The sequence below is a fragment of the Oncorhynchus mykiss genome, chromosome 24 (genome assembly GCF_057628025.1).
Source record: "Oncorhynchus mykiss isolate SJ-2025 chromosome 24, ASM5762802v1, whole genome shotgun sequence".
NCBI lineage: Eukaryota > Metazoa > Chordata > Actinopteri > Salmoniformes > Salmonidae > Oncorhynchus > Oncorhynchus mykiss.
This window is the reverse complement of record NC_143045.1, coordinates 31,812,253-31,839,058: the sequence shown is the minus strand read 5'-3', so window position 1 is coordinate 31,839,058 and position 26,806 is coordinate 31,812,253. Positions and strand designations below refer to the sequence as shown.

At 46.7% G+C, this 26,806-nt stretch overlaps 1 protein-coding gene across 11 annotated transcripts in view; it reads right to left on the bottom strand.

The window, feature by feature from the left end:
* LOC110503393 (roundabout homolog 1) overlaps positions 1–26,806 on the bottom strand; it is a 499,811-nt gene that overhangs the window by 71,325 nt on the left and 401,680 nt on the right. For all 11 annotated transcript variants that reach the window (XM_090218858.1, XM_090218859.1, XM_090218866.1 and 8 more), the window contains 9 exons: positions 25,329–25,467; positions 25,035–25,162; positions 12,062–12,186; positions 9,407–9,578; positions 6,443–6,648; positions 4,053–4,134; positions 3,623–3,788; positions 2,930–3,096; positions 1,629–1,750 (listed from right to left, as the gene is read on the bottom strand). In XM_090218858.1, coding sequence (XP_090074984.1) covers positions 1,629–1,750; positions 2,930–3,096; positions 3,623–3,788; positions 4,053–4,134; positions 6,443–6,648; positions 9,407–9,578; positions 12,062–12,186; positions 25,035–25,162; positions 25,329–25,467 — 1,307 coding nt within the window. The remainder of the gene's footprint in view (positions 1–1,628; positions 1,751–2,929; positions 3,097–3,622; positions 3,789–4,052; positions 4,135–6,442; positions 6,649–9,406; positions 9,579–12,061; positions 12,187–25,034; positions 25,163–25,328; positions 25,468–26,806) is intronic.

Here is a 26,806-nt window from a genome sequence, read left to right as displayed (position 1 = left end):
CACATCTGCAACCTCCCCCCCTCCTCTACCACATCTGCAACCTCCCCCCCTCTCCTACCACATCTGCAACATCCCCCCTCTCCTACCACATATTCAACCTCCCCCTCTCCTACCAAATCTACAACCCCCCCCCTCTCCTACCACATCTACAGCCTCCCCCTCTCTCTTACCACATCTACAACCCCCCCCTCTCCTACCACATCTACAACCCCCCCTCCTACCAAATCTACAACTTCCCCCCCTTCTACCAAATCTACAACCTCCCCCCTCTCCTACTACATCTGCAACCTCCCCCCCTCTCCTACCACATCTGCAACCTCCCCCCCTCTCCTACCACATATTCAACCTCCCCCTCTCCTACCAAATCTATAACCCCCTCTCTCCTACCACATCTATAACCTCCCCCTCTCTCCTACCACATCTACAACCTCCCCCCCTCTCCTACCACATCTACAACCCTCCCCTCCTACCAAATCTACAACCTCCCCCCCTCTCCTACCACATCTACAACCTCCCCCCTCTCCTACCACATCTACATCCCCCCATTCTACCACATCTACAACCCCCCCTTCTACCACATCTACAATCCCCCCCTCCTACCACATCTACAACCCCCCCTCCTACCACTTCTACAACCGCCCCCCCTCTCCTACCACATCTACAACACCCCCGCCTCCTACCAAATCTACAACCTCCCCCCTCTCCTACCACAGCTACAACCCCCTCCCCCCTCTCCTACCACATCTACAACACCCCCCCTCCTACCAAATCTACAACCCCCCTCTCCTACCACATCTAAACCCCCCCCCTCCTACCACAGCTACAACCCCCCCCTCTCCTTCCACATCTACAACACCCCCCCTCCTACCAAATCTACAACCCCCCCCCTCTCCTACCACATCTACAACCCCCCCCCCCTCCTACCACATCTAAACCCCCCCCCCCCTCCTACCACAGCTACAACCCCCCCCCCCCCACCCACCCACCCACCCACCACATCTACAACCTACTTCATCCTGAGAGCACTAGTTGGCCGCCTCTTCCTTCTCACTTGTATTAATTTAACAGCAGTCAGGTGTTTTCAAACTGGGAGGGCACAGGCTTTCTAGCTGCGCTGCTGGGCGGCTTATGCAGTGGACTGTGTGTTGTGGAGTGTTTTGAGTGGGTCGTGGTGGGTTGGTGTAGCTCTGACTGAAGACAGACAGAGAGACAGACAGAGAGACAGAGAGACAGACAGACAGACAGACAGGTAGACAGACAGACAGACAGGTAGACTGACAGGCAGACTGACAGGCAGACAGGACCTACAGCAGCAGTGCTGGCCAGTGTGACTGGCCCTGACCAGATGGACAGAGTTTTGACAGGGTTTCAGTCTGTTCTCTGTTTTCTGTCTCTGCAGTGCCGTGTCCGTCCTCTACAGGACGCTAGGACATTAGCACTGCTGAGTGGCCAAACAAATCGACTGTGAGCCCTGAGCGCTCCAGACCTTGCCACTCCACATGGTGACTTTGGAGCAAAAAAAAATCCTTGCTAAAACATACAAAATACACAATAGGTATCAAATGAATACATAAACCATATGCATACAGTACATGAAGCCCTGTTTTGAAGCAGAGATAACCACTCACCGTCCACTGCACTCTGACAGAGGAGGAGGAGAGGATGGTGGGGTTGTGAAGGTGGATGACCACCTCTCCTAGCTCCCTCTGGATCTGACGGTGGTCCACTCCCTGACTGGTGGGGGGGATATCTGCACACACACACACACACACACACACACACACACACACACACACACACACACACACACACACACACACACACACACACACACACACACACACACACACACACACACACACAGTAAGAACAGCAGAGCTTTAGACAGGGACAAGGTCTAGACAGGGACAAGGTCTAGACAGGGACAAGGTCCAGACAGGGACAAGGTTCAGACAGGGACAAAGTCTAGACAGGGACAAGGTCCAGACAGGACAAGGTCTAGACAGGACAAGGTCCAGACAGGACAAGGTCTAGACAGGACAAGGTCTAGACAGGGACAAGGTCCAGACAGGGACAAGGTCTAGACAGGGACAAGGTCTAGACAGGGACAAGGTCTAGACAGGACAAGGTCCAGACAGGACAAGGTCTAGACAGGACAAGGTCTAGACAGGGACAAGGTCCAGACAGGACAAGGTCTAGTAGACAGGACAAGGTCTAGACAGGGACAAGGTCCAGACAGGACAAGGTCTAGTAGACAGGACAAGGTCTAGACAGGACAATGTCTAGACAGGACAAGGTCCAGACAGGACAAGGTCTAGACAGGACAAGGTCTAGACAGGGACAAGGTCCAGACAGGGACAAGGTCTAGACAGGACAAGGTCTAGACAGGGACAAGGTCTAGACAGGACAAGGTCCAGACAGGGACAAGGTCTAGACAGGACAAGGTCTAGACAGGACAAGGTCCAGACAGGACAAGGTCTAGACAGGACAAGGTCCAGACAGGACAAGGTCTAGACAGGACAAGGTCTAGACAGGACAAGGTCAAGATAGGACAAGGTCTAGACAGGACAAGGTCCAGACAAGACAAGGTCCAGACAGGGACAGAGTCTAGACAGGACAAGGTCCAGACAGGGACAGAGTCTAGACAGGACAAGGTCCAGACAGGGACAGAGTCTAGACAGGACAAGGTCCAGACAGGGACAGAGTCTAGACAGGACAAGGTCCAGACAGGACAAGGTCTAGACAGGGACAAGGTCTAGACAGGGACAAGGTCTAGACAGGACAAGGTCCAGACAGGGACAGAGTCTAGACAGGGATAAGGTCTAGACAGGGACAAGGTCTAGACAGGGACAAGGTCTAGACAGGACAAGGTCTAGACAGGGGCTTAAAGAGGCCCATTTGAAGGCATTAAGAGAGAGCAGAGACCCACCTTGTGTTTTGACGGTGTCAGTGATGGGGCTGGGGTCACTCAGGCCGTAGGCGTTAGCAGCTCGGACCAGGAAGAGATAGACAGCACTGGCCTTCAGGCCCTTCAGTACATACGACTCAGTCTTCACATGTTCTGCCAGGGTCTGCCAGCTGCTGCCTGACGCATGACTAGGAGAGAAGACAGAACAGGATGTTACACATCAGGTTTAAAGTTCATACACACACTCAGACTGTAGGCATTGTAGATATGCAGTAGTAAATTAGTGGTCTAAGGGCACACACTTAATGTGTTGTGAAATCTGTTGTGAAAATGTATGTCGTGTTTTTAATTGTATATAACTGCCTGGCAGGAACTAATGGAGATCTATAATACACCCCAGGAAGAGTAGCTGCTGCCTTGGCAGGAACTAATGGGGATCCATGATAAACCCCAGGAAGAGTAGCTGCTGCCTTGGCAAGAACTAATGGGGATCCATAATAAACCCCAGGAAGAGTAGCTGCTGCCTTGGCAGGAACTAATGGGGATCCATGATAAACCCCAGGAAGAGTAGCTGCTGCCTTGGCAAGAACTAATGGGGATCCATAATAAACCCCAGGAAGAGTAGCTGCTGCCTTGGCTGAAACTAATGGGGATCCTTAATAATTGCAAAAACTCTGTGACATCAATTTATTTACTTTGGTCCTATCCTCTTACCTGAAGGCCTCTATGATGTAGGAGGTGGGCGTGGCTCCTGTGAGGTTGGGCTTCCAAGACAGGGTGACAGAGGTGCGGGTGACGTCAGTGACCTCAGGTTTGGAGGGGGCACTGGGGATCAAGTTGGGGTCAGTGGGTCTGGCCGGCAGCACTGGAACACCAAACTCTGAAAATGAGGAGAGAGGAGAGTATCATGAGATGTTTAAATCTAAATGAATACTTTATCAGTAATGCCTGACTATGGAAATGTCTCTCACGTGAAGGCATACTAAGCACATTCACAAACACACAGACTCGCGCACACCTTCACACGCACACTCCCTGTGGTGGTGCCAACACAACAACAAAAAATTACATTCTGAATGTGTTTAATTCAATGTCATTATGGAATGAAGCCACAGTGACAGTAGGCAGCAGCCCACTGGCTTACCTTGAACCTCCAGGTAGGCTTTCCACGAGGCCTCGCCACTGGGAGTGGAGGCGATGCATGTGTAGATGCCTGTGTCACCCATCTGTAAGACAGAATAAAAGAGGGCAGGAAATAGAGAGGGTCTAGATTAGTGATCGCTCTGGGTTCTATCTGGTCATGATCTGTCATCAGTGAAATAGGACTAAAATAGTGCTGCTGCTTCCTTCTCTCTCTCTCTCTCTCTCTCTCTCTCGCTCTCTCTCTCGCTCTCTCTCTCTCTCTCTCTCTCTCTCTCTGCTCATTGACATGCTGGTGTGGTCCCTAGCAGCCAGCCGTCAGTGCCTGGTTATCTCACTATTACCTCTCCCTCTAGAAAGTGGAAAAGCAGCTGGGATGGCCAAGTGGCAGGATTGTACCAGTCAAATTGGAAAGATTTCCACAAGAGCACAGACTAATTGGAGACCTCCTCTCCTCCCCCCCTCCGTATCCCCCTCCCCTCATCTCCCCGTCCCCCCAGGGACAGGACTGCTTTACAGAACAGATGCGGTGACACTCTCTAGTGGTGTGTGAGAGAGGGAGTGTGGGTCTCAGTGTGTGAGGGAGGGAGTGTGTGTCTCAGTGTGTGAGAGAGGGAGTGTGTGTGTCCTGTAAAATGCCTCCAGGTAGGGTCCATCTTAAGTTCAACCTGACAGGTAAGACAGACCAAACTCCTTAAAAATACATGAAATCCTCATCACAAAACTAATAGCTATACTAATAGCATTACTATTAGCTATACTAATATCTAAGCTAATAGCTATACTAATAGCTAAGCTAATAGCATACTAATAGCTAAGCTAATAGCTAAACTAATACCTATATTAATAGCTAAACTAATAGCTAAGCTAATAACTATACTAATAGCTAAGCTAATAGCTAAACTAATAGCTAAAGTAATAGCTATACTAATAGCTATAATAACTGCTATACTAATGTTACATCAATGAGAAGAAAAAACCTCACACGTCAAAGACACTGTAAAACATAAATTGTTGTTTATGTAAATTGTTTTAGGTAAGGTTTGGGTCGAAAACACATCACACTGTTTCCCATTCACCACAGCCCTGTCACCACACAAAGCACGCCTGCAGTCATCACAACACACACACAGACATCGCAACAGTCTGACGAGAACTCGGACCCCTTGATGCCTCCATCTGGAGAATGCGTCGGCACCCCCCTCGTCTCTCCCTGAGAGTGTGTTCTGCTTCCCTCAACTCCCTGTCACACTCAGAGGGTTGAGTGACAGGACAAGAGTGTGTGTGTGACTTCGAAGACTCCACTTCAAAATCCCTGACAGCTGATTGACAGCTCACTGAGGAGAGGAGAGGGCTGGCTGGGCGCTAGGAGGGAACTGATCACATGCTTTATTTACTGATCGAGCAGCGGGAGTTATTCAGCTGTGAAGTTGATTTGGGGGAATGCGTTATTAATGTCTCGGCCAATGGAAGAGCTTTAATTGGAAATGTAAACATGTGACGGAGGTCAATTTGGAAGTCTTCAAATAGTCAAACTGTCCTCCAAATAGAAAGAGAATTCCATTCAATGAAGTTTTTATTTCCATATATTAGGATAATGGGGCATATGGTTGGACAGCCAACTGCCTCAGTAAGATATTCCATGTGAGCTGGTACACTACAGTAGACCTACATGTTGCTCTGTAGACAGTCCTGTAGTATAAAGGCTTCATACACAGTCCACCTGCAGTTTGATATATTTTCTCAGTACTAGTACTCTGAACCAGAGAGGTACATCAATACATTGTTTTATCTTTATGCTTTGAAAAGCTTGGAGAGAAAAGCTCCCATGTGTTTATACAGTGAAAATTAGAGTTTATTTGTGTGTATATATTTGAGTGTATTTAAATGTGTGTGTCATTGTGTGTGTGTGCATATGTTTGAGTGTGTTTAAATGTGTGCGTGTGTGTGTGTGTATATGTTTGAGTGTGAGTGTGTATATGTTTGAGTGTATTTAAATGTGTATGTGTGTGTCATTGTGTGTGTGTGCATATGTTTGAGTGTGTTTAAATGTGTGTGTGTGTGTGTGTGTGTGTGTGTGTGTGTGTGTGTGTGTGTGTGTGTGTGTGTGTGTGTGTATATGTTTGAGTGTGAGTGTGCATATGTTTGAGTGTGTTTAAATGTGTGTGTATATGTTTGAGTGTGTTTAAATGTGGGTGTGTGTGTGTAAATGTTTGACTGTAAATGTGTGTGCGTGTCAGTGTGTGTGTGTCAGTGTGTGTGTATGTGTGTGTGTATATGTTTGAGTGTGTTTAAATGTGTGTGTGTTTGTCAGTGTGTGTGTCTGTGTATGTTTGAGTGTCTTTAAATGTGTGTGTGTGTGTGCCAGTGTGTTTGTGTGTGTGTGTGTGTTACCTTGGCGTAGCGGATCTGCAGTGCGCCCGTGTCCAGCTGTTTGACCCGGGAGTCATGAGTGGACACCAACACACCGTCCTTCCTCCACAGGAGGGTGGGGGTGGGGTTACCCGTTGCTAGGCAACTCAGGACCACCGTCCCGTCCACAGACACTGTCTGATTGGTTGGACCCTGGCGGACAACTGGAGGTGGGCGATCCGACACAACTAGAGAGAGAGAAAGAGAGAGCAAGAGAGAGCGAGAGAGAGCGAGAGAGAGAGAGAGAGTGAGAGGGAGAGGGAGAGGGAGAGAGAGGAGAGAGAGAGAGACATGGAGACAGGGGGAGTTAGAGACTGTGTGAATAAGAGGGAGAGAATATAATTGAGATGTTTGGGATGAGTTTGACCGCAGAGTGAAGGAAAAGCAGCCAACAAGTGCTCAGCATATGTGGGAACTCCTTCAAGACTGTTGGAAAAGCATTCCAGGTGAAGCTGGTTGAGAGAATGCCACGAGTGTGCAAAGCTGTCATCAAGGCAAAGGGTGGCTACTTTTGAAGAATCTCAAATATTAAATATATTTTGATTTGTTTAACACTTGGTTATTACATGATTCCGTGTCATTTCATAGTGTTGATGTCTTCACTGTTATTCTTCAATGTAGAAAATAATAAAAATAAAGAAAAACTGTTGAATGAGTAGGTGTGTCCAAACTTTTTGACTGGTTCTGTATAACGTTGAATATAGAAAGAGCGAAATAACATAAAAATGAATAATATTGAGTGAAATTGAAGAAAAGAGAAGAAAAAGAAAGGTGTGCAGAGAAACACACAAAAGGCAGAGAAGAGAGAGAAAGTCACAAACACAAGGCAGCTGTGTGGTATTTGAAGAGAGTGAAGGTAGCGAAGGTAGATGGAGAGAGAGAGACAGAGACAATGAAATCCAATTTTCACAACTGGAAGTGATTTTCTAATCATTCAGCAGCAGGAGTTGACCTCAGCCAAACAAATGTGGTGTAATTAAAATAAAACAGGCTACGAAACAAGTCCTCTTCCTGCAGCTCCAGACTCCTGGCTGCCAGTGGAGACATGGACACCTACAACCCCCCCAGAACATGGGGGAAAAAACATTTAAATAACTAGCAGACAAAGTTCTTAACGTGGAGAATTTCCCTCCCTCCTCCTCATCCTCCTCCTCATCCTCCCCCTCATCCTTCTCTCTGGGCGTTCACCAGTCGACACACACAGATTTAATTAAATGTGCTTCATTAAATCTCCATTATGTAGATTACCACTGAAGCTGTTATCATTAATGATGTTAATACTGCTATTGATAACCAATTTTGCCAGCGCTGCTGATTTAGTCAGAAGCATGAGGTTGTTTAGTTCAACGACAGGCACTTAAATGAATAGCAAATCCATTATAAAATGGGATACACATACAGAGCGTAGGACACACGTACTCTTGTATATTTACACACACATGCAGTGTAGTATATTACATGGGAGACTGGCTCTTTGGTGCTGGTGCTGGTGCTGGTGTAATTACTAAAACATTGCCACTGTGACCTGTAATTACCAGATCTGCTCGGGGAGAAGAAGAGGCCTGCTCCTTTAATAACTGGTATTATCTCCTCCTTCTACCATCTAACAGGCCCTGCCAAACCACAGAGAGAGGGCGAGGGGGAGAGAGAGAGGGAGAGGGGGAGAGAGAGAGGGGGTGAGAGAGAGAGAGAGAGAGAGAGGGGGGAGAGAGAGAGATAGGGGGGGGGGGAGAGAGAGGGGGGGAGAGGGGGGAGAGGGAGAGAGAGAGAGAGAGAGAGAGAGAGAGAGAGAGGGGGAGAGAGAGAGGGGGGAGAGGGAGAGAGAGAGAGAGAGGGGGGAGAGAGAGGGGGGAGAGAGAGGGGGGAGGGAGAGAGAGAGAGCGAGAGAGAGAGAGGGGAGAGAGAGGGGGGAGAGAGAGAGGGGGGAGAGAGAGAGGGGGGGAGAGGGAGAGAGAGATGGGGGGAGAGGGAGAGAGAGATGGGGGGGCGAGGGGGGGAGAGAGAGGGGGAGAGAGAGAGGGGGAGAGGGAGAGAGAGAGGGGGGGGCGAGGGGGAGAGAGAGAGAGGGGGGAGAGTGAGTGCAAAGGAGAGAGAGGGGGGAGAGAGAGAGGGGGAGAGGGAAAGGTGGGATGAGAGCGAGAGCAGGCCCAGCCACAAAGGTCAAGGGAGGAGGTGCTAAATAAAGAGGCCTGTCTGGAGAGAGAAGATTGAACCTAGGTGAGAGGTGTCTGGAGAGAGAAGATTGAACCTAGGCGAGAGGTGTCTGGTTAGAGTGGGTTGAATCTAGGTGAGAGGATTCTGGTTAGAGAGATTGAACCTAGGTGAGAGCTAAACAAAATTGTAGTAACCGGAGAGACTGAGTAAGTCGCTAAGTCACTCTGGGACTAGAGCCAAGGTCACTAGAGCCAAGGTCACTACACTACCAGGCTGGCTGCATTGACTGAGTGATTAGAGGTCTGAACCAGGTCTCACCACAAAGTCAGATCCCTCCACCAGCAGGCTAGTCTGTTAATGAGAGGAGACTCCCAGAGGAGGCACCAGCCAGCGTGAATGTTACACTGCCAGGAGCCCAGAGCCAAGAGGCAAGCCAGGCTCCTGGAGAAGACGACGGCACCACACAGTCTCCACCTCTGACAGGAGCACAGTCTGGCCAAAACTCTACAGACCTCAATACTTACATTAGACGCTTAAATATAGCACAAGTATATTATTATGTATTTATTCAAATCCCTACATGTCTATGTGCCATGGTGTGACAATCCCACCAATATGTCTCCAAGATCTAATTCTGGATTGGCGGAACCCCTCCTACTGAAGACTAGGCCATTAATTTTGTAACAATTATTTTCACAACTTGTCTCAAGAATACTCCATGATAATCAAAACCACATTTCTTTCACTGCAATTTTTTGTTCTCTGTGATTGGCTCTCTGGGCCGTCACTCACCGTCAGTGACCTCCAGCAGGGCCTTGGTGATGACAGAGCCAGCGATGTTGAGGGCCTGGCAGCTGTAGTAGCCCACGTCTGAGCGCTCTGCATCTGTGATAGTCAGGTCCCCCGTCTGGGAGACAGAGACGCGGCTAGAAGGCTGGGGGGGCTGGTAGGAGAAGAGCAGGTTCTAGAGGGTGGAGAGGAGTGAAGACAGGACAGATGAATACAGAGAAGAGAGCAGACACATATAGACATATATAGACATACATAGACATATATAGACATATATAGACATATATAGACATATATAGAGTTGGCGCCCCCCCTTGGGTTGTGCTGTGGAGGAGATCTTTGTGGGCTATACTCGGCCTTGTCTCAGGATGGTAAGTTGGTGGTTGAAGATATCCCTCTAGTGGTGTGGGGGCTGTGCTTTGGCAAAGTGGGTGGGGTTATATCCTTCCTGTTTGGGCCTGTCCGGGGGTATCATCAGATGGGGCCACAGTGTCTCCTGACCCCTCCTGTCTCAGCCTCCAGTATTTATGCTGCAGTAGTTTGTGTGTCGGGGGGCTAGGGTCAGTCTGTTATATCTGGAGTACTTCTCCTGTCTTATCCGGTGTCCTGTGTGAATTTAAGTATGCTCTCTCTAATTCTCTCTCTCTCTTCCTCTCTGAGGACCCGAGCCCTAGGACCATGCCTCGGGACTACCTGGCATGATGACTCCTTGCTGTCCCCAGTCCACCTGGCCGTGCTGCTGCTCCAGTTTCAACTGTTCTGCATGCGGCTATGGAACACTGACCTGTTCACCGGACATGCTACCTGCCCCAGACCTGCTGTTTTCAACTCTCTAGAGACAGCAGGAGTGGTAGAGATACTCTTAATGATCGGCTATGAAAAGCCAACTGACATTTACTCCTGAGGTGCTGACTTGCTGCACCCTCGACAACTACTGTGATTATTATTATTTGACCATGCTGGTCATTTATGAACATTTGAACATCTTGGCTATGTTCTGTTATAATGTCCACCCGGCACAACCAGACGAGGACTGGCCACCCCTCATAGCCTGGTTCCTCTCTAGGTTTCTTCCTAGGTTTTGGCCTTTCTAGGGAGTTTTTCCTAGCAACCGTGCTTCTACACCTGCATTGCTTGCTGTATGGGGTTTTAGGCTGGGTTTCTGTACAGCACTTTGAGATATCAGCTGATGTACGAAGGACTATGTAAATACATTTGATTTGATTTGATTAGCCAGAGAAGAGAGAAGACAGGTAGACAGAGAAGAGAGAAGACATATATAGACAGAGAAGAGAGAAGACAGGACAGATATTGACAGAGAAGAGAGAAGACAGGGCAGATAAAGAGAGAAGAGATAAGACAGGGCAGATATAGACAGAGAAGAGAGAAGACAGGGCAGATGTAGACAGAGAAGAGAGAAGACAGGGCAGATGTAGACAGAGAAGAGAGAAGACAGGGCAGATATCAAGAGAGAAAACAGGGCAGATATAGAAAGAGAAGAGAGATGACAGGGCAGATATAGACAGAGAAGAGAGATGACAGGGCAGATATAGACAGAGAAGAGAGAAGACAGGGCAGATATTGACAGAGAAGAGAGAAGACAGGGCAGATAAAGAGAGAAGAGAAGGCAGGGCAGATATAGACAGAGAAGAGAGAAGACAGGGCAGATGTAGACAGAGAAGAGAGATGACAGGGCAGATATAGACAGAGAAGAGAGAAGACAGGGCAGATGTAGACAGAGAAGAGAGATGACAGGGCAGATATAGACAGAGAGGAGAGAAGACAGGGCAGATAAAGAGAGAAGAGGGAAGACAGGGCAGATATAGACAGAGAAGAGAAAATAGAGAAGACAGGGTAGATATAGACAGAGAAGAGAGAAGACAGGGCAGATATAGACAGAGAAGAGAGAAGAAATGGCAGATAAAGAGAGAATACAGAAGACAGGACATATATAGACAGAAAAGAGAAAATAGAGAAGACAGGGAAGATATAGACAGAGAAGAGAGATGACAGGGCAGATATAGACAGAGAAGAGAGAAGACAGGGCAGATAGAGACAGAGAATAGAGAAGACAGGGCAGATATAGACAGAGAAGAGAAAATAGAGAAGACAGGGAAGATATAGACAGAGAAGAGAGATGACAGGGCAGATATAGACAGAGAAGAGAGAAGACATGGCAGATGTAGACAGAGAAGAGAGAAGACAGGGCAGATATAAAGAGAGACGACAGGGCAGATAGACAGAGAAGAGAGAAGACAGGGCATGTATAGACAGAGAAGACAGGGCAGATATAGACAGATCAGATATAGACAGAGAAGAGAGAAGACAGGACAGATATAAAGAGAGAAGACAGGGCAGATATAGACAGATCAGATATAGACAGTAGGCTATGGAAGACCATAAGGGCAGTAGAATGGAATGGTCCAATTGGAGCATCAGTTTGAAGGTCAGTGATGTTCACTGATTTTATGGCTGGTTTTATAGGTGTAATCATAAAATGTCTATAAATCATACAGGACTATCATAAAAAAATAATGAAGACTATGATATGACTATGATTTACTACTTATTTGTATTTCATTTTTGTTCCATAAGCATTCCTCAACATGTGCTCATGTTGGGTTCCTGGTGTACTGTAGGTCCCCCAGACCCTCTCACCTGGCTGCCCTCTCTCTGCCAGAAGATAGCAGGTTGAGGGTTTCCTGTTGCCTCACACTGGAAGGTGACGGTCCTCCCCACCGCCACCACCTGGTTCCTGGGCCGCACCACAAACACAGGGGGCACTAGGGGACAGGCAGCGGGCTGTTAACTAACACACTGACACAGCATCGCATAATAACATCAGACAGTGATATTAGACATTACAGTTTCATTTGAATGGGAAAAAAATGAATTTTAATGTAACAGTTATGGTCTCTGTATTTAAATGAGCCTTGGATAAGGATTCAGGCGGTCTCTGTTTAGAGTAGACTTTGGGCGTTGCTGGTGTGTGGACAGAAGATTCTTCAAAACTGAAAGTCAGTCCATTCCATAATGCAGGCTGTGTAGTGTATATATTAACAGTTTAATGAATAGAGAAAACAGGAGTGTGAACCCCTGTGGGTGTCTGCATTAGCATGGGCAAGGACACAGACCAAAAACATTTACATGGAAATGGGGGATAAATGAGCCATCTGTCCAAGCTGACACCCTCCAATAGGAGCATCCAGGACCAGGCCCAGCCAGGATGCATATCCATGCATCTTAATGACAAACTGTTTCAGAGTGAAGCGCTATGTCACCGCCCAATGTCACACACAGAGCCCTGCAGTGACACCGGGCCTCACTGTGCTAATAGGCCTGTGTGGAGGGACACAGCCTGAATGCTGAGGGCCACCGGCTGGGCGATTTACACCTTCATCTCAGAGGACAGCGGGTGCGTACGCCTGGAGAATACAGTATTACTACGCCCCAGACATCTTAACGCTGATACGGGCCAGGTATCACATACATAAAAGCAATCTGCAGCCTGTCACTCCGCATACAGACACAATTTGTCCACAGGTAAGATGGGATATTTGGTAATGCATAAAGCAACACAACAAGGGGGGGGGGCGGGGGGGGGGGGGGGGGGTAGTATAACGAAATGATTTGGTTTTACCTTGGATTACTCAGACCATAGAGCAGATTGTTACCCATTAATGTCCTTTTGTCACTGTTGCCCGTGACAACTGAAACATGAGTGCTGATTGGTGGGAGGAGGGTGATGGGAAGAGGATGAAGGGGGTGGTGCTGTGACAGCTTCCTGTTTCTGTCATGGCGTCAGGGTGAATAGGTGACAGGTAACATTTCAACTTACCAGACACAACTAAAAGGAAACAGAAAGACAACAGAACAACACACAAGGCAAAAGATGAATAAATAAATCATAAACAACACCATGAAATACAATAACATGATTAGGAAGGAAGGCAACAATAGGATTTTCCATGGGTAAAAATAATCATGTCATTGTTACTGAATGAATATGAGACATGTGGGGCCAGTCCAGCGGGAACTGAAGCACATTGATGACTCATTACATATGTCCAAATAATGCAGAAAACCAATGAATAGCAACAACAAACACGTAGTACATCCATACACTTCCAACAGTATTCTCTGCATGACGTTGTTCCAAGACTCAGTGTTTACCCATGTTTCCTCAAGAGCACATATTAAAAGAAACATCAACAACTAAACAAATACATCATTTGAAGAAAAACAAAACAGAGGTTGAAAAGTGTTTATTCTCCAACCAGGTTGAAAGAAGATGAAGGTGAGCCTCTCCTCTCCTCTCCTCTCCTCTCCTCTCCTCTCCTCTCCTCTCCTCTCCTCTCCCTCTTGACTAATGAGGTTTTAGTCTCCTGAGGACCAGCCCCTCTCCAACCTCTAAGGGTACAGCCTTGCATATGGACCACCATGCCATAAAACCACAAGGTGAATGTTAACTGTCACTCTCTGGCCATAAATCTTCCCCAGCCAATCAGTCACCTTATCTAATCTGTCTGCCTCAACGGCTCCCACAGAAACATAAACGCTGTCACTCAGAGTAATGACCCTCCCCTCACCCCTCCCCCCACTTATCACAGACTTTTAATGCAGATAAGGCTCACTTCAAAAGGGGTGTATCTGTGTGTCGTACCAAGAAGAAATCGCTCTCTCTCTCTCTCTCTCACACACGCACGCACCCACGCACAAACACACACACACACGCACAACTCCCCACACACACACCTCCCTACAGACACCTCCCCACACCAACCTCCCAACAGGCACCTACCTACACCAACATCCCTACAGACCCATCCCCACAGACACCTCTCTACACACACCTCTCTACAGACACCTCCCTACAGACACCTCCCTACAGACACCTCCCTACAGACACCTCCTTACAGACACCTCTCTACAGACACCTCCCTACAGACACCTCCCTACAGACATCTCCCTACAGACACCTCCCTACAAACACCTCTATACAGACACCTCCTTACAGACACCTCCCTACAGACATCTCCCTACAGACATCTCCCTACAAACACCTCTATACAGACACCTCCCTACAACTCCCTACACCTCCCTACACACCTCCCTACACACACCTCCCTGACACCTCCCTACATGCACACTTCCATTCATGTGTATTTAAGCCTTTAACGAGGTAACCCTACCTCTGACATGCTGCTGTGATCACAGTGGTGGACCTTGGAACCTGGGGAGAGGTCAGCTCTATACCTGTCTGGAACCTGGGGGGAGAGGTCAGCTCTATACCTGTCTGGAACCTTGGGGGAGAGGTCAGCTCTAAACCTGTCTGGAACCTGGGGGGAGAGGCCAGCTCTAAACCTGTCTGGAACCTGGGGGGAGAGGTCAGCTCTAAACATGTCTGGAACCTGGGGGGAGAGGTCAGCTGTCAACCTTTCTGGAACCTGGGGGGAGAGGTCAGCTCTATACCTGTCTGGAACCTGGGGGGAGAGGTCATCTCTATACCTGTCTGAAACCTGGGGGGAGAGGTCAGCTCTAAACCTGTCTGGAACCTGGGGGGAGAGGTCAGCTGTCAACCTGTCTGTAACCTGGGGGGAGAGGTCAGCTCTAAACCTGCCTGGAACCCCGGGGGAGAGGTCAGCACTAAACCTGCCTGGAACCTGGGGGGAGAGGTCAGCTCTAAACCTGTCTGGAACCTGGGGGGAGAGATCAGCTCTAAACCTGTCTGGAACCTTGGGGGAGAGGTCAGCTCTAAACCTGTCTGGAACCTGGGTGGAGAGGTCAGCTCTAAACCTGCCTGGAACCTGGGGGGAGAGGTCAGCTCTAAACCTGTCTGGGTCAAAACTGTGTGGGGGCTAAAATGGCACGTAGAGCTGGGGCTGGACTGTATGTGTGTTTGTGTCTGTGTCAGGCTCTATCTGTGATCTTATCAGAGGGAGTGGGGGGACCATGTAGCCCTCTGCCCACTGGGGGGTCTTCTGTGTGCCAGGGACCCTGTAGAGTGGTTCATAGGGACTGGAGCAAGGCTGCTGCCGTTCATAAGATCATATTAGCACTGGGAGAGAAAAGCATGCTAAGGCTTTAGTCTGGTTAATAGGAGCTCCCATTGTGTCTGTTAGCGTGTGTTATAAACTCAGCAACAACAAAAAAATCCTCTCACTGTCCACTGCGTTTATTTTCAGCAAACTTAACATGTGTAAATATTGGTATGAACATAACAAGATTCAACAACTGAGGCATAAACTGAACAAGTTCCACAGACATGTGACTAACAGAAATTGAATAATGTGTCCCTGAACAAAATGAACAGTCAGTATCTGGTGTGGCCACCAGCTGCATTAAGTACTGCAGTGCATCTCCTCCTCATGGACTGCACCAGACTTGCCAGTTCTTGTTGTGAGATGTTACCCCACTCTTCCACCAAGGCACCTGCAAGTTCCCAGAAAATTATGGGGGGAATGGCCCTAGCCCTCACCCTCAGATCCAACAGGTCCCAGACGTGCTCAATGGGATTGAGATCCGGGCTCTTCGCTGGCCATGGCAGAACACTGACATTCCTGTCTTGCAGGAAATCACACACAGAACGAGCAGTATGGCTGGTGGCATTGTCATGCTGGAGGGCCATGTCAGGATGAGCCTGCAGGAAGGGTACCACATGAGGGAGGAGGATGTCTTCCCTGTAACGCACAGCGTTGAGATAGCCTGCAATGACAACAAGCTCAGCCTCATGATGCTGTGACACACCGCCCCAGACCATGACGGACCCTCCACCTTCAAGTTGATCCCGCTCCAGAGTACAGGCCTTGGTGTAACGCTCATTCCTTCATCGATAAACGCGAATCCGACCATCACCCCTGGTGAGACAAAACCGCGACTCGTCAGTGAAGAGCACTTTTTGCCAGGAGTTTGTGCCCATGGTGACGTTGTTGCCGGTGTCTAGTGAGGACCTGCCTTACAACAGGTCTGAGCACTGATGGAGGGATTGTGCGTTCCTGGTGTAACTCGGGCAGTTGTTGTTGCCATCGTCTACCTGTCCCACAGGTGTAATGTTCGGATGTACCGATCCTGTGCAGGTGCTGTTACACGTGGTCTGCCACTGCGAGGGCGATCAGCTGTCCATCCGGTCTCCCTGTAGCGCTGTCTTAGGCATCTCACAGTACGGACATTGCAATTTATTGTCCTGGCCACATTTGCAGTCCTCATGCCTCCTTGCAGCATGCCTAAAGCACGTTCACACAGATGAGCAGGGACCCTGGTCATCTTTCTTTTCTGTTTTTCAGCTAGTAGAAAGGCCTCTTTAGTGTCCTACATTTTCATAACTGTGACCTTAATTGCCTAACGTCTGTAAGCTGTTAGTGTCTTAACGACCCTTCCCACAGGTGCATGTTCATGAATTGTTTGTGGTTCATTGAACAAGCATGGGAAACAGTGTTTAAACCCTTTACGTTGAAGATCTGTGAAGTTATTTGGATTTTCACAAATTATCTTTGAAAGACAGGGTCCTGAAAAAGGGACATTTCTTTTTTTGCTAAGTTTATATATGTGTGTGTGCGTGTGTTTGTATGTGTTAGCGTGTATTTATATATATATATGTGTGCGTGTGTGTGTGTGTGTGTGTGAGTGTGTGTGTGTGTGTGTGTGTGTGTGTGTGTGTGTGTGTGTGTGCGTGTGTGTGTAAGTGTGTGTGCGTGCGTGTGTTTGTATGTGTTAGCGTGTATTTATATATATGTGTGTGTGTGTGTGTGTGTGTGTGTGTGTGTGTGTGTGTGTGTGTGTGTGTGTGTGTGTGTGTGTGTGTGTGTGTGTGTGTGTGTGTGTGTGTGTGTGTGTGTGTGTGTGTGTGTGTCTGTGTTAGCGTGTGTGTAGATCTGTAAACGCTTTTTCACTAGCCGATTAGACTTGTCCTAATCCTCCACAACAAGGCCATAAGCATGCTGTATGTACATTGGCATTCTGTATGTACATTGGCAGGCTGTATGTACATTGGCAGGCTGTATGTACATTGGCAGGCTGTATGTACATTGGCATTCTGTATGTACATTGGCAGGCTGTATGTACATTGGCAGGCTGTATGTACATTGGTGGGCTGTATGTACATTGGTGGGCTGTACGTACATTGGCATTCTGTATGTACATTGGCAGGCTGTATGTACATTGGCATTCTGTATGTACATTGGCAGGCTGTATGTACATTGGCAGGCTGTATGTACATTGGTAGGCTGTATGTACATTGGCAGGCTGTACGTACATTGGCAGGCTGTATGTACATTGGCAGGCTGTATGTACATTGGTAGGCTGTATGTACATTGGTAGGCTGTATGTACATTGGTAGGCTGTATGTACATTGGTAGGCTGTAACCATCACAAGGTTGTACAGGATTATTATGGAAAACATAAATGAATCCTTCTATTTGGTTACATTTGTAAAATGATAAAGATTGATATGCTGTTGATATTTACATGTAGGTGATGTGGAAAGCAGCCATACGAGTCCTGAATGTGTGTGGCCTGGCTTCTAACAGCTTATTCTGGGTCTAATGTATAGTATCCTTCATGACTGACTACAGAGGGCTTCCTTGATTAATATGACAACAGCTAATGAAGAGAAGCCTCTGCTGTGCACATTGGAGTGGCTAGATGATGTAGGTTCCCTTGCTAACTCTCTCCAGTTGTTTAGGCAGCGCTTGTATTTCTCATTCCAGTCCCTTTCCATGGGTTGTTAGTCAAACCACTCTAGGGGCTTCCACTCCAGTCCCTTTCCATGGGTTATTAGTCAAACCACTCTAGGGGCTTCCATTCCAGTCCCTTTCCATGCGTTATTAGTCAAACCACTCTAGGGGCTTCTACTCCACTCCAGTCCCTTTCCATGGGTTATTAGTCAAACCACTCTAGTGGCTTCCACTCCAGTCCCTTTCCATGGGTTATTAGTCAAACCACTCTAGGGGCTTCCACTCCAGTCCCTTTCCATGGGTTATTAGTCAAACCACTCTAGGGGCTTCCACTCCAGTCCCTTTCCATGGGTTATTAGTCAAACCACTCTAGGGGCTTCCATTCCAGTCCCTTTCCATGCGTTATTAGTCAAACCACTCTAGGGGCTTCTACTCCACTCCAGTCCCTTTCCATGCGTTATTAGTCAAACCACTCTAGGGGCTTCCACTCCAGTCCCTTTCCATGGGTTATTAGTCAAACCACTCTAGGGGCTTCCACTCCAGTCCCTTTCCATGGGTTATTAGTCAAACCACTCTAGGGGCTTCCACTCCAGTCCCTTTCCATGGGTTATTAGTCAAACCACTCTAGGGGCTTCCACTCCAGTCCCTTTCCATGGGTTATTAGTCAAACCACTCTAGGGGCTTCCACTCCAGTCCCTTTCCATGGGTTATTAGTCAAACCACTCTAGGGGCTTCCACTCCAGTCCCTTTCCATGGGTTATTAGTCAAACCACTCTAGGGGCTTCCACTCCAGTCCCTTTCCATGGGTTATTAGTCAAACCACTCTAGGGGCTTCCACTCCAGTCCCTTTCCATGGGTTATTAGTCAAACCACTCTAGGGGCTTCCACTCCAGTCCCTTTCCATGGGTTATTAGTCAAACCACTCTAGGGGCTTCCACTCCAGTCCCTTTCCATGGGTTATTAGTCAAACCACTCTAGGGGCTTCCACTCCAGTCCCTTTCCATGCGTAAATTAGTCAAACCACTCTAGGGGCTTCTACTCCAGTCCCTTTCCATGGGTTATTAGTCAAACCACTCTAGGGGCTTCTACTCCAGTCCCTTTCCATGGGTTATTAGTCAAACCCCTCTAGGGGCTTCTACTCCAGTCCCTTTCCATGGGTTATTAGTCAAACCACTCTAGGGGCTTCCATTTCAGTCCCTTTCCATGCGTTATTAGTCAAACCACTCTAGGGGCTTCTACTCCACAAATAATTCACAAGTTATGGCAAAATGACCTGCATTATTTTACTGGTTATTAATATATTCCCAATATATTCCTAATATATATTCCCAGGATGTCTGTAGTTTTATATCACCTTTATTTAACCAAGCCCATGGTGTGGCCTTTCATGTGTTTCTTACGTCAATAAATGGAATATTTGACTTAACGTGTTTATAAGTTCAGAGGAGGTGTTACAGACAGGCAAACACATGTGAAAACAATAATTCACTGATTAAGTTAGTAATGAGAGCAGAGCAGTGAGAAAGAAAAATATCCCCTGGCACACGGTACAATGCTGACTTTATTCACTGAGGATCTGGCCATGGGAGTTGTGAAGAACAAAAACACTATCTGTCCTTTCTGGAATGAATGAGCCAAACAAACCAGCATATCACTACTTTAAGATTTCACTTTAGAGTCATGATAAATGAGTATAATACTTTTGATTCAACCAAAAATGATTCCAATGAATATACTGTTCACATAACATATTGTAATCAATAAAATATTGAATCATGTTTCCAGCTACAGGTCGCAATACTGTGACGCTGTGAACTTTCCTTCTCAATCCAAGCCCGATCTAAACCTGATCCAAGCCCGATCTAAACCCGATCCAAGCCCGATCTAAACCCGATCCAAGCCCGATCTAAACCCGATCCAAGCCCGATCTAAAGCTGATCCAAGCTCGATCTAAACCCGATCCAAGCCTGATCTAAACCCGATCCAAGCCCGATCCAAGAACTTAAATGGGGCTTCAGTACCCTCATCTGGGAGTTACTGGCAGAGCTTTGAATTCTTAGAATATTGACATTAATTCCAAATACGAGCAGAATATCTAATTTACTCCAGTGTAGCCAACAATTCTCTACCACTGAAATTACATTAAACCAGTGGCAAGTGTCTAAGAAATCTTACTCAACGCATTAGCAGCCTTCCTGTCCTGAATGTTTTTGTAAATAAACATGTTATTTGTGCCTTAATCTCTCCCTTTGGGTTCCTTCCCTCCATCCTGTCATCCCCTGTGATCTGACAAGACACTCATAATAATTTTTACATCGATAACACATATGACAGATCAGTCATTTAATGTGCTTGCTCTCCTGACAAGCATCAGACCGGAAGCAAATATGACATGACAAAATCCTTTCTCCTTCTCCTTCTCCCTCTCCCCATCCCCCTCCTCCTCTACCTCCCTAGCTAGAGGAGGTAAACACTTCCTTTAGTTATTAAGTGGCACAAAGTCTTTGATGATGCACTCTATATACTGTGAGATGCCCCACCTCATCCTTCATGCTTCTTCTAATACAGGGTCTCACCTCATCCCTCATGCTTCCTCTAATACAGGGTCTCACCTCATCCCTCATGCTTCCTCTAATACAGGGTCTCACCTCATCCTGCATGCTTCCTCTCATACAGGGTCTCACCTCATCCCTCATGCTTCCTCTAATACAGGGTCTAATCTCATCCCTCATGCTTCCTCTAATACAGGGTCTCACCTCAACACTCATGCTTCCTCTAATACAGGGTCTCACCTCATCCCTCATGCTTCCTCTAATACAGGGTCTCACCTCATCCTGCATGCTTCCTCTAATACAGGGTCTCACCTCATCCCTCACGCTTCCTCTAATACAGGGTCTCACCTCATCCTGCATACTTCCTCTAATACAGGCATAGCATGGGTGATGAAACACTGCTGTTCATTAATACATTTTTTGGGGAAAATTGGTCAAATTCAGCCTGATCCTGTAATTCTGAATGGTGTGTTAGGGACAGAGTGTATTGTGGTTCTTACTTTTAACCCTGCTGTTAAGTCACAGGTACAGCTCCTGGTAGGAACATTAACAAACATCAATGCTGTTCTCTTTAATTAGCTAGGCCTTCATCAGAGAGGCAGCGCAAGCAGGAAAGTCAACCAGAGAGGTGGATGTATTGATGAAGTTATTGATGGATGTCAGTGTTGTGTTCGAGACCAGGTAAAGCGAGACCGATTCAAGACCAAGACCGGAGTAAATTGGGTCCGTGTCAAGACCAAGACAAGAGGAGGGGGGGGGGGGGGGGGGGAGACTGAGTCAAGACCGGGACCAGAGGAGGGGGGGGGAGCGAGACTGAGTCAAGACCGGGACCAGAGGAGGGGGGGGGGGGCGAGACTGAGTCAAGACCAAGACAAGAGGGGGGCGAGACCTAGTCAAGACCAAGACAAGAGGAGGGGGGGGGGCGAGACTGAGTCAAGACCAAGGCAAGAGGGGGGCGAGACCGAGTCAAGACCGAGGCAAGAGGGGGGGGGGGGGGGGGGGGGCGAGACTGAGTCAAGACCGGACCAGAGGAGGGGGGGGGGGGGGCGAGACTGAGTCAAGACCGGGACCAGAGGAGGGGGGGGCGAGACTGAGTCAAGACCAAGACAAGAGGGGGGCGAGACCGAGTCAAGACCGAGGCAAGAGGAGGGGGGCGGGGCGAGACCGAGTCAAGACCGAGGCAAGAGGAGGGGGGGGTGGGCGAGACTGAGTCAAGACCAAGACAAGAGGAGGGGGGGGGGGGGGGGGGGGCGAGACTGAGTCAAGACCGGGACCAGAGGAGGGGGGGGAGGGCAAGACTGAGTCAAGACCAAGACAAGAGGGGGGCGAGACCGAGTCAAGACCGAGGCAAGGGGGGGGGGGGGGGGGAGAGTTGGACACCGGGAGGGGGACAAGGCATCTGACACCGAGTCAAGATCGAGAATGGAAGGGGGCGACTGAGTCAAGACCGATACCAGAACAATGCGAGTCCAATTCAAGACCATGGGAACACACAGTTACTCACGGGAAGGAGAAAAAACAACGCTCCTTACTATACTTAACACACGGTACAAGTAAATAAACTGAGTAAAAAAAACTCAACGAGCAACATGAAAAATAATCCCGCACAAACCTAAGCGTCGAAACAGGGGTAAATATACACACAGAAATGAAAGCAAACGAAAACCAGGTGTGAAAGACCCAAAGAGAAAACAAATAGAAAAGGAAAAATGGATCGGTGATGGCTAGTAGGCCGGCGACGCCGACCGCCGAGCACCGCCCGAACAAGGAGAGGAACCACCTTCGGTGGAAGCCGTGACACCGGGGTAGGCCGTAATTGTGAATAAGAATTTGTTAAATTGACTTGCCTAGTTAAATAAAGGTTAAATAAATCAAAATAAATAAAATATGGATGCAGTTCAATGCATGAATAATATAATTCACCAATACATTTCTTGGTATTCCAAAAAATATTGCCATCAGGTTGTAAATCACAATTTCAGTTTCAATGAGTCAATATTCTGGACAAAAACAGACGAATGTAAATAAGGCTGGGATTGTCAATATAATCAGACTAACCAAGGCAATGATCACAAATCAGTCATAACGTGGCTAATAGGCAAGCATATGTATTTATGTAGCAAACTAAAAACACAGGATCTAACATCTAGATAGCTAGCTAGCTAGCTGCAAGGAGGATGTCATGCTATTGGAGGACTGGGTGAGTGACTGACTTTTTCCCCTCATATCAATTTTTTGGTGGCTATACACAGCTAGCAGGTGTCATTTGGTTAGCTAGCAAGGACTTGAACGACTGTTATCAAGTTAGGATATCTCTTGCATTCGCAACAATTCACAAAAAATAGTAGTTATTCAAGATCTCTGCTACGGCAAGCAAAATGGTCAGAGTGAGGTGTGTTTGGAATTAGCTAGCTAGCAAGCTAGCCAACTTTAGCCAGTTATCTTGGGTGCTTAGTTTGGACAAGCATGCATTGGCAGACAAGCTGCAGAAGGATGAGGGGCCTACAATTCCCTATTGTTTATCCGTGTAATTTTGACAGCCAACAAGCTGAACAAGTCTGAGTGGGTTTATCTAATGTTCCTTCATTAGATTTTAGCTCATCTTGCTCTGGTTAGCATTAGTTGTTGATCTTGTTGTTGTTGATGTGTATAACTGAGTGAGAGAGAGCCTACCTTTTCATGGTTGTTTGATCAATAGGAAGGTAAAGTTCCCAAATGTAAGAGGACTCCTGTGGTGTTTACATATTTGTAGAAATCCAATCAGGTGTATTTTGTGGCTTTTGGTGAATGCGTTCTAGTGATCTAGAGGCGCACTGTTGCAACGGCCTGTAATCACAAGGTCCAATTCAAAGTGAGTGATGGCAGGGCCTACTGCCTGTAAACACACAGTCCAGTTCAAAGTGAGTGATGACAGGGCCTACTGCCTGTAAACACACAGTCCAGTTCAAAGTGAGTGATGACAGGGCCTACTGCCTGTAAACACACAGTCCAGTTAAAAGTAGGTGATGGCAGGGCCTACTGCCTGTAAACACAAGGTCCAGTTCAAAGTGAGTGATGGCAGGGCCTACTGCCTGTAAACACACAGTCCAGTTCAAAGTGAGTGATGGCAGGGCCTACTGCCTGTAAACACACAGTCCAGTTCAAAGTGAGTGATGGCAGGTCTGTGTGGCAAATGGCTTGTTTGAATAAAGGTCTACTGTATCTCTCATTGGCTATTTGTATTTTTTTTCTTGATGAAGTTATTGGTGGATGTTGATGAAGTTATTGGTGGATGTTGATGAAGTTATTGGTGGATATCTTGATGAAGTTATTGGTGGATATCTTGATGAAGTTATTACTGGATATATATAGTTATTGACAGGAGGGTCTAATCATGCTCCTCAAAGTAATCAACACATCACTGGCCTGTGTAGTGCAGAAATAAATAATTGCAGAGAACAAACATGTGAAGATTGGGTTCTGTATTAGTACTGAGAGGGGGTGGTGGTGTTGGGGTGATGGGGGATTTTTTGTCCCATCTCTTCATAGCTCTCGAGGACTGCTGGGAATACAATTTTACACTCACAACACAAACCTCTACTACCCAAACCCCCCCACCATCCTCCCATCTACCTCGTCCTAGCTCAATTCCCATCTCGTTCTGCTCCAGTGGTGACTCACTTCAGCCACAAAAATATACACCTCCCTACCCTGCTAACCCCATCCCCTGTGCACTGAACCACCTTCTATCCCCCTCCTTCCCTCTGCTCCCCAATATTCACATTAACCTGCTGCTAAATGACCCCAGTGTTCCACCTGCATGGCTCCCAGGAGGTTTAAGGGCTGGGGGGATCCAGGCCCCCTTGTTCTACTGAATGACTCCTTTCTACTCTGTGACCAGCTGCTTTCTGTTCTCACTGTTTTAGTAGGATGTACAATGGAGAGAGACACACAGAAGCTCCCCACAGGCCTGCCACTGATACAGCATCTTAAACATGACCAGAAAGCTGCCTCTAAAGGAATGTCCTCGCTCCTATGGATGCCGTGAATGGAATTGATTATCATTGAGCTCCCATGTGTAAAGTGTAAGATCCTCTATGGATTTTCAGATGGCCTTTATTAGAAATCAATAAGCTAATTGAGAAAGAATGGGTGAAAGTAATAACTTTTCAGGCTCAAGAATTGAGTGTTATAATTGCATTGAGGTTGAGCTAAATTACGTCTAAAGTGCCATAACTCACCGTAACCCATATAACTAGAGAGACTGAAACATCTGGAAGAATCAGCATACCTTTCAGCAATAGAGGCTCGACAACAGGACCACCATACCAAACAATGTACAGGACTGTGCAAGTTAACTGGTGCGTTGACCTTCGTTAACCTGCACAGTATTTTACTAGATTAAGTAACAGAGTTGTGTGGTCTTACCGTGGACGGTGAGGGTGGCCGACGCCTCCGCCCTGCCCACCATGTTCTCTGCCATGCAGGTGTAAGAACCCACGTCTGCAGAGGTCAGACGACGGATCTTCAGGGTGTGGTCCTCACGGATCTCATATCTGGAATATTCACAGGGAATCGGTCAAACACGCACACGCACACACACCACATACCTTACAGTACGTGCTGATCACCAGACAGACAAAAGGGAGCAAGGCATTAAATAGAAAGAGAGAAAGGGATTGTGTTAAAGAGGGCCAGAAGATGAGTCATACAGTACAGTACCTTCCCTTGGGCAGGTCTCCGTCCTCTTTCCTCCAGCGGACGGTGGGAACTGGGTCGCCCCGGGCCTCACACCTGAACTCCACGCTCTGGTCCACCAGCACCACCTGGCTGCCGGGACGCTTCACAAAGCTGGGTCGCTCTGCAGAGAGAGATGACACAGCACAGGACTATTCAGTAAAAAGTCTACAGCATGTCAGTACACTGTATCTGCATTTATACAGGATAGAATAGTATAGCATAGTATATCATAGCACAGTATATCATATCATATCAGTATATCATATCATAGAATAGTAGAGCATAGTATATCATAGCATAGAATAGTATAGCATAGTATATCATAGCATAGTATATCATATCATATCAGTATATCATATCATATCATAGCATAGAATAGTAGAGCATAGTATAGCATAGCATAGTATAGTATAAAATATCATTTGATTGCATCGTATATCACATCACAGCATAGTATATCATAGCATAGTATATCATATCATATCAGTATATCATAGCATAGAATAGTAGAGCATAGTATATCATAGCATAGAATAGTATAGCATAGTATATCATAGCATAGTATATCATATCATATCAGTATATCATATCATATCATATCATAGCATAGAATAGTAGAGCATAGTATAGCATAGCATAGTATAGTATAACATATCATTTGATTGCATCGTATATCACATCACAGCATAGTATAGCATAGTTCAGCATATTATATTATACCATAGCATAGTAGAGCATAGCATAGTATAGTATAGCACAGAATAGTATCGCATAGTATATCATATCATAGAATAGTATAGCATAGTATATCATAGCACAGTATATCATATCATATCAGTATATCATATCATAGCATAGAATAGTATAGCATAGTATATCATAGCATAGTATATCATATCATATCAGTATATCATAGCATATAATAGTAGAGCATAGTATATCATAGCATAGAATAGCATAGCATAGTATATCATAGCATAGTATATCATATCATATCAGTATATCATATCATATCATATCATAGCATAGAATAGTAGAGCATAGTATAGCATAGCATAGTATAGTATAACATATCATTTGATTGCATCGTATATCACATCACAGCATAGTATAGCATAGTTCAGCATATTATATTATACCATAGCATAGTAGAGCATAGCATAGTATAGTATAGCACAGAATAGTATCGCATAGTATATCATAGCATAGTATATCATATCATAGCATAGTATATCATAGTATAGTATAGCATAGCATATAATAGCATATTATATCATTACATAATATAGCATAGTATAGTATATCATAGCATAGTATAGCATAGCATAGTTCAGCATAGTATAGCATAGCATAGCATAGTATAGTATAGCATAACATAGCATGCTATATCAAAGCATAGTATAGCATAGCATAGGATATCACGGTATAGTATATCATAGCATAGTATACTATTTCATAGC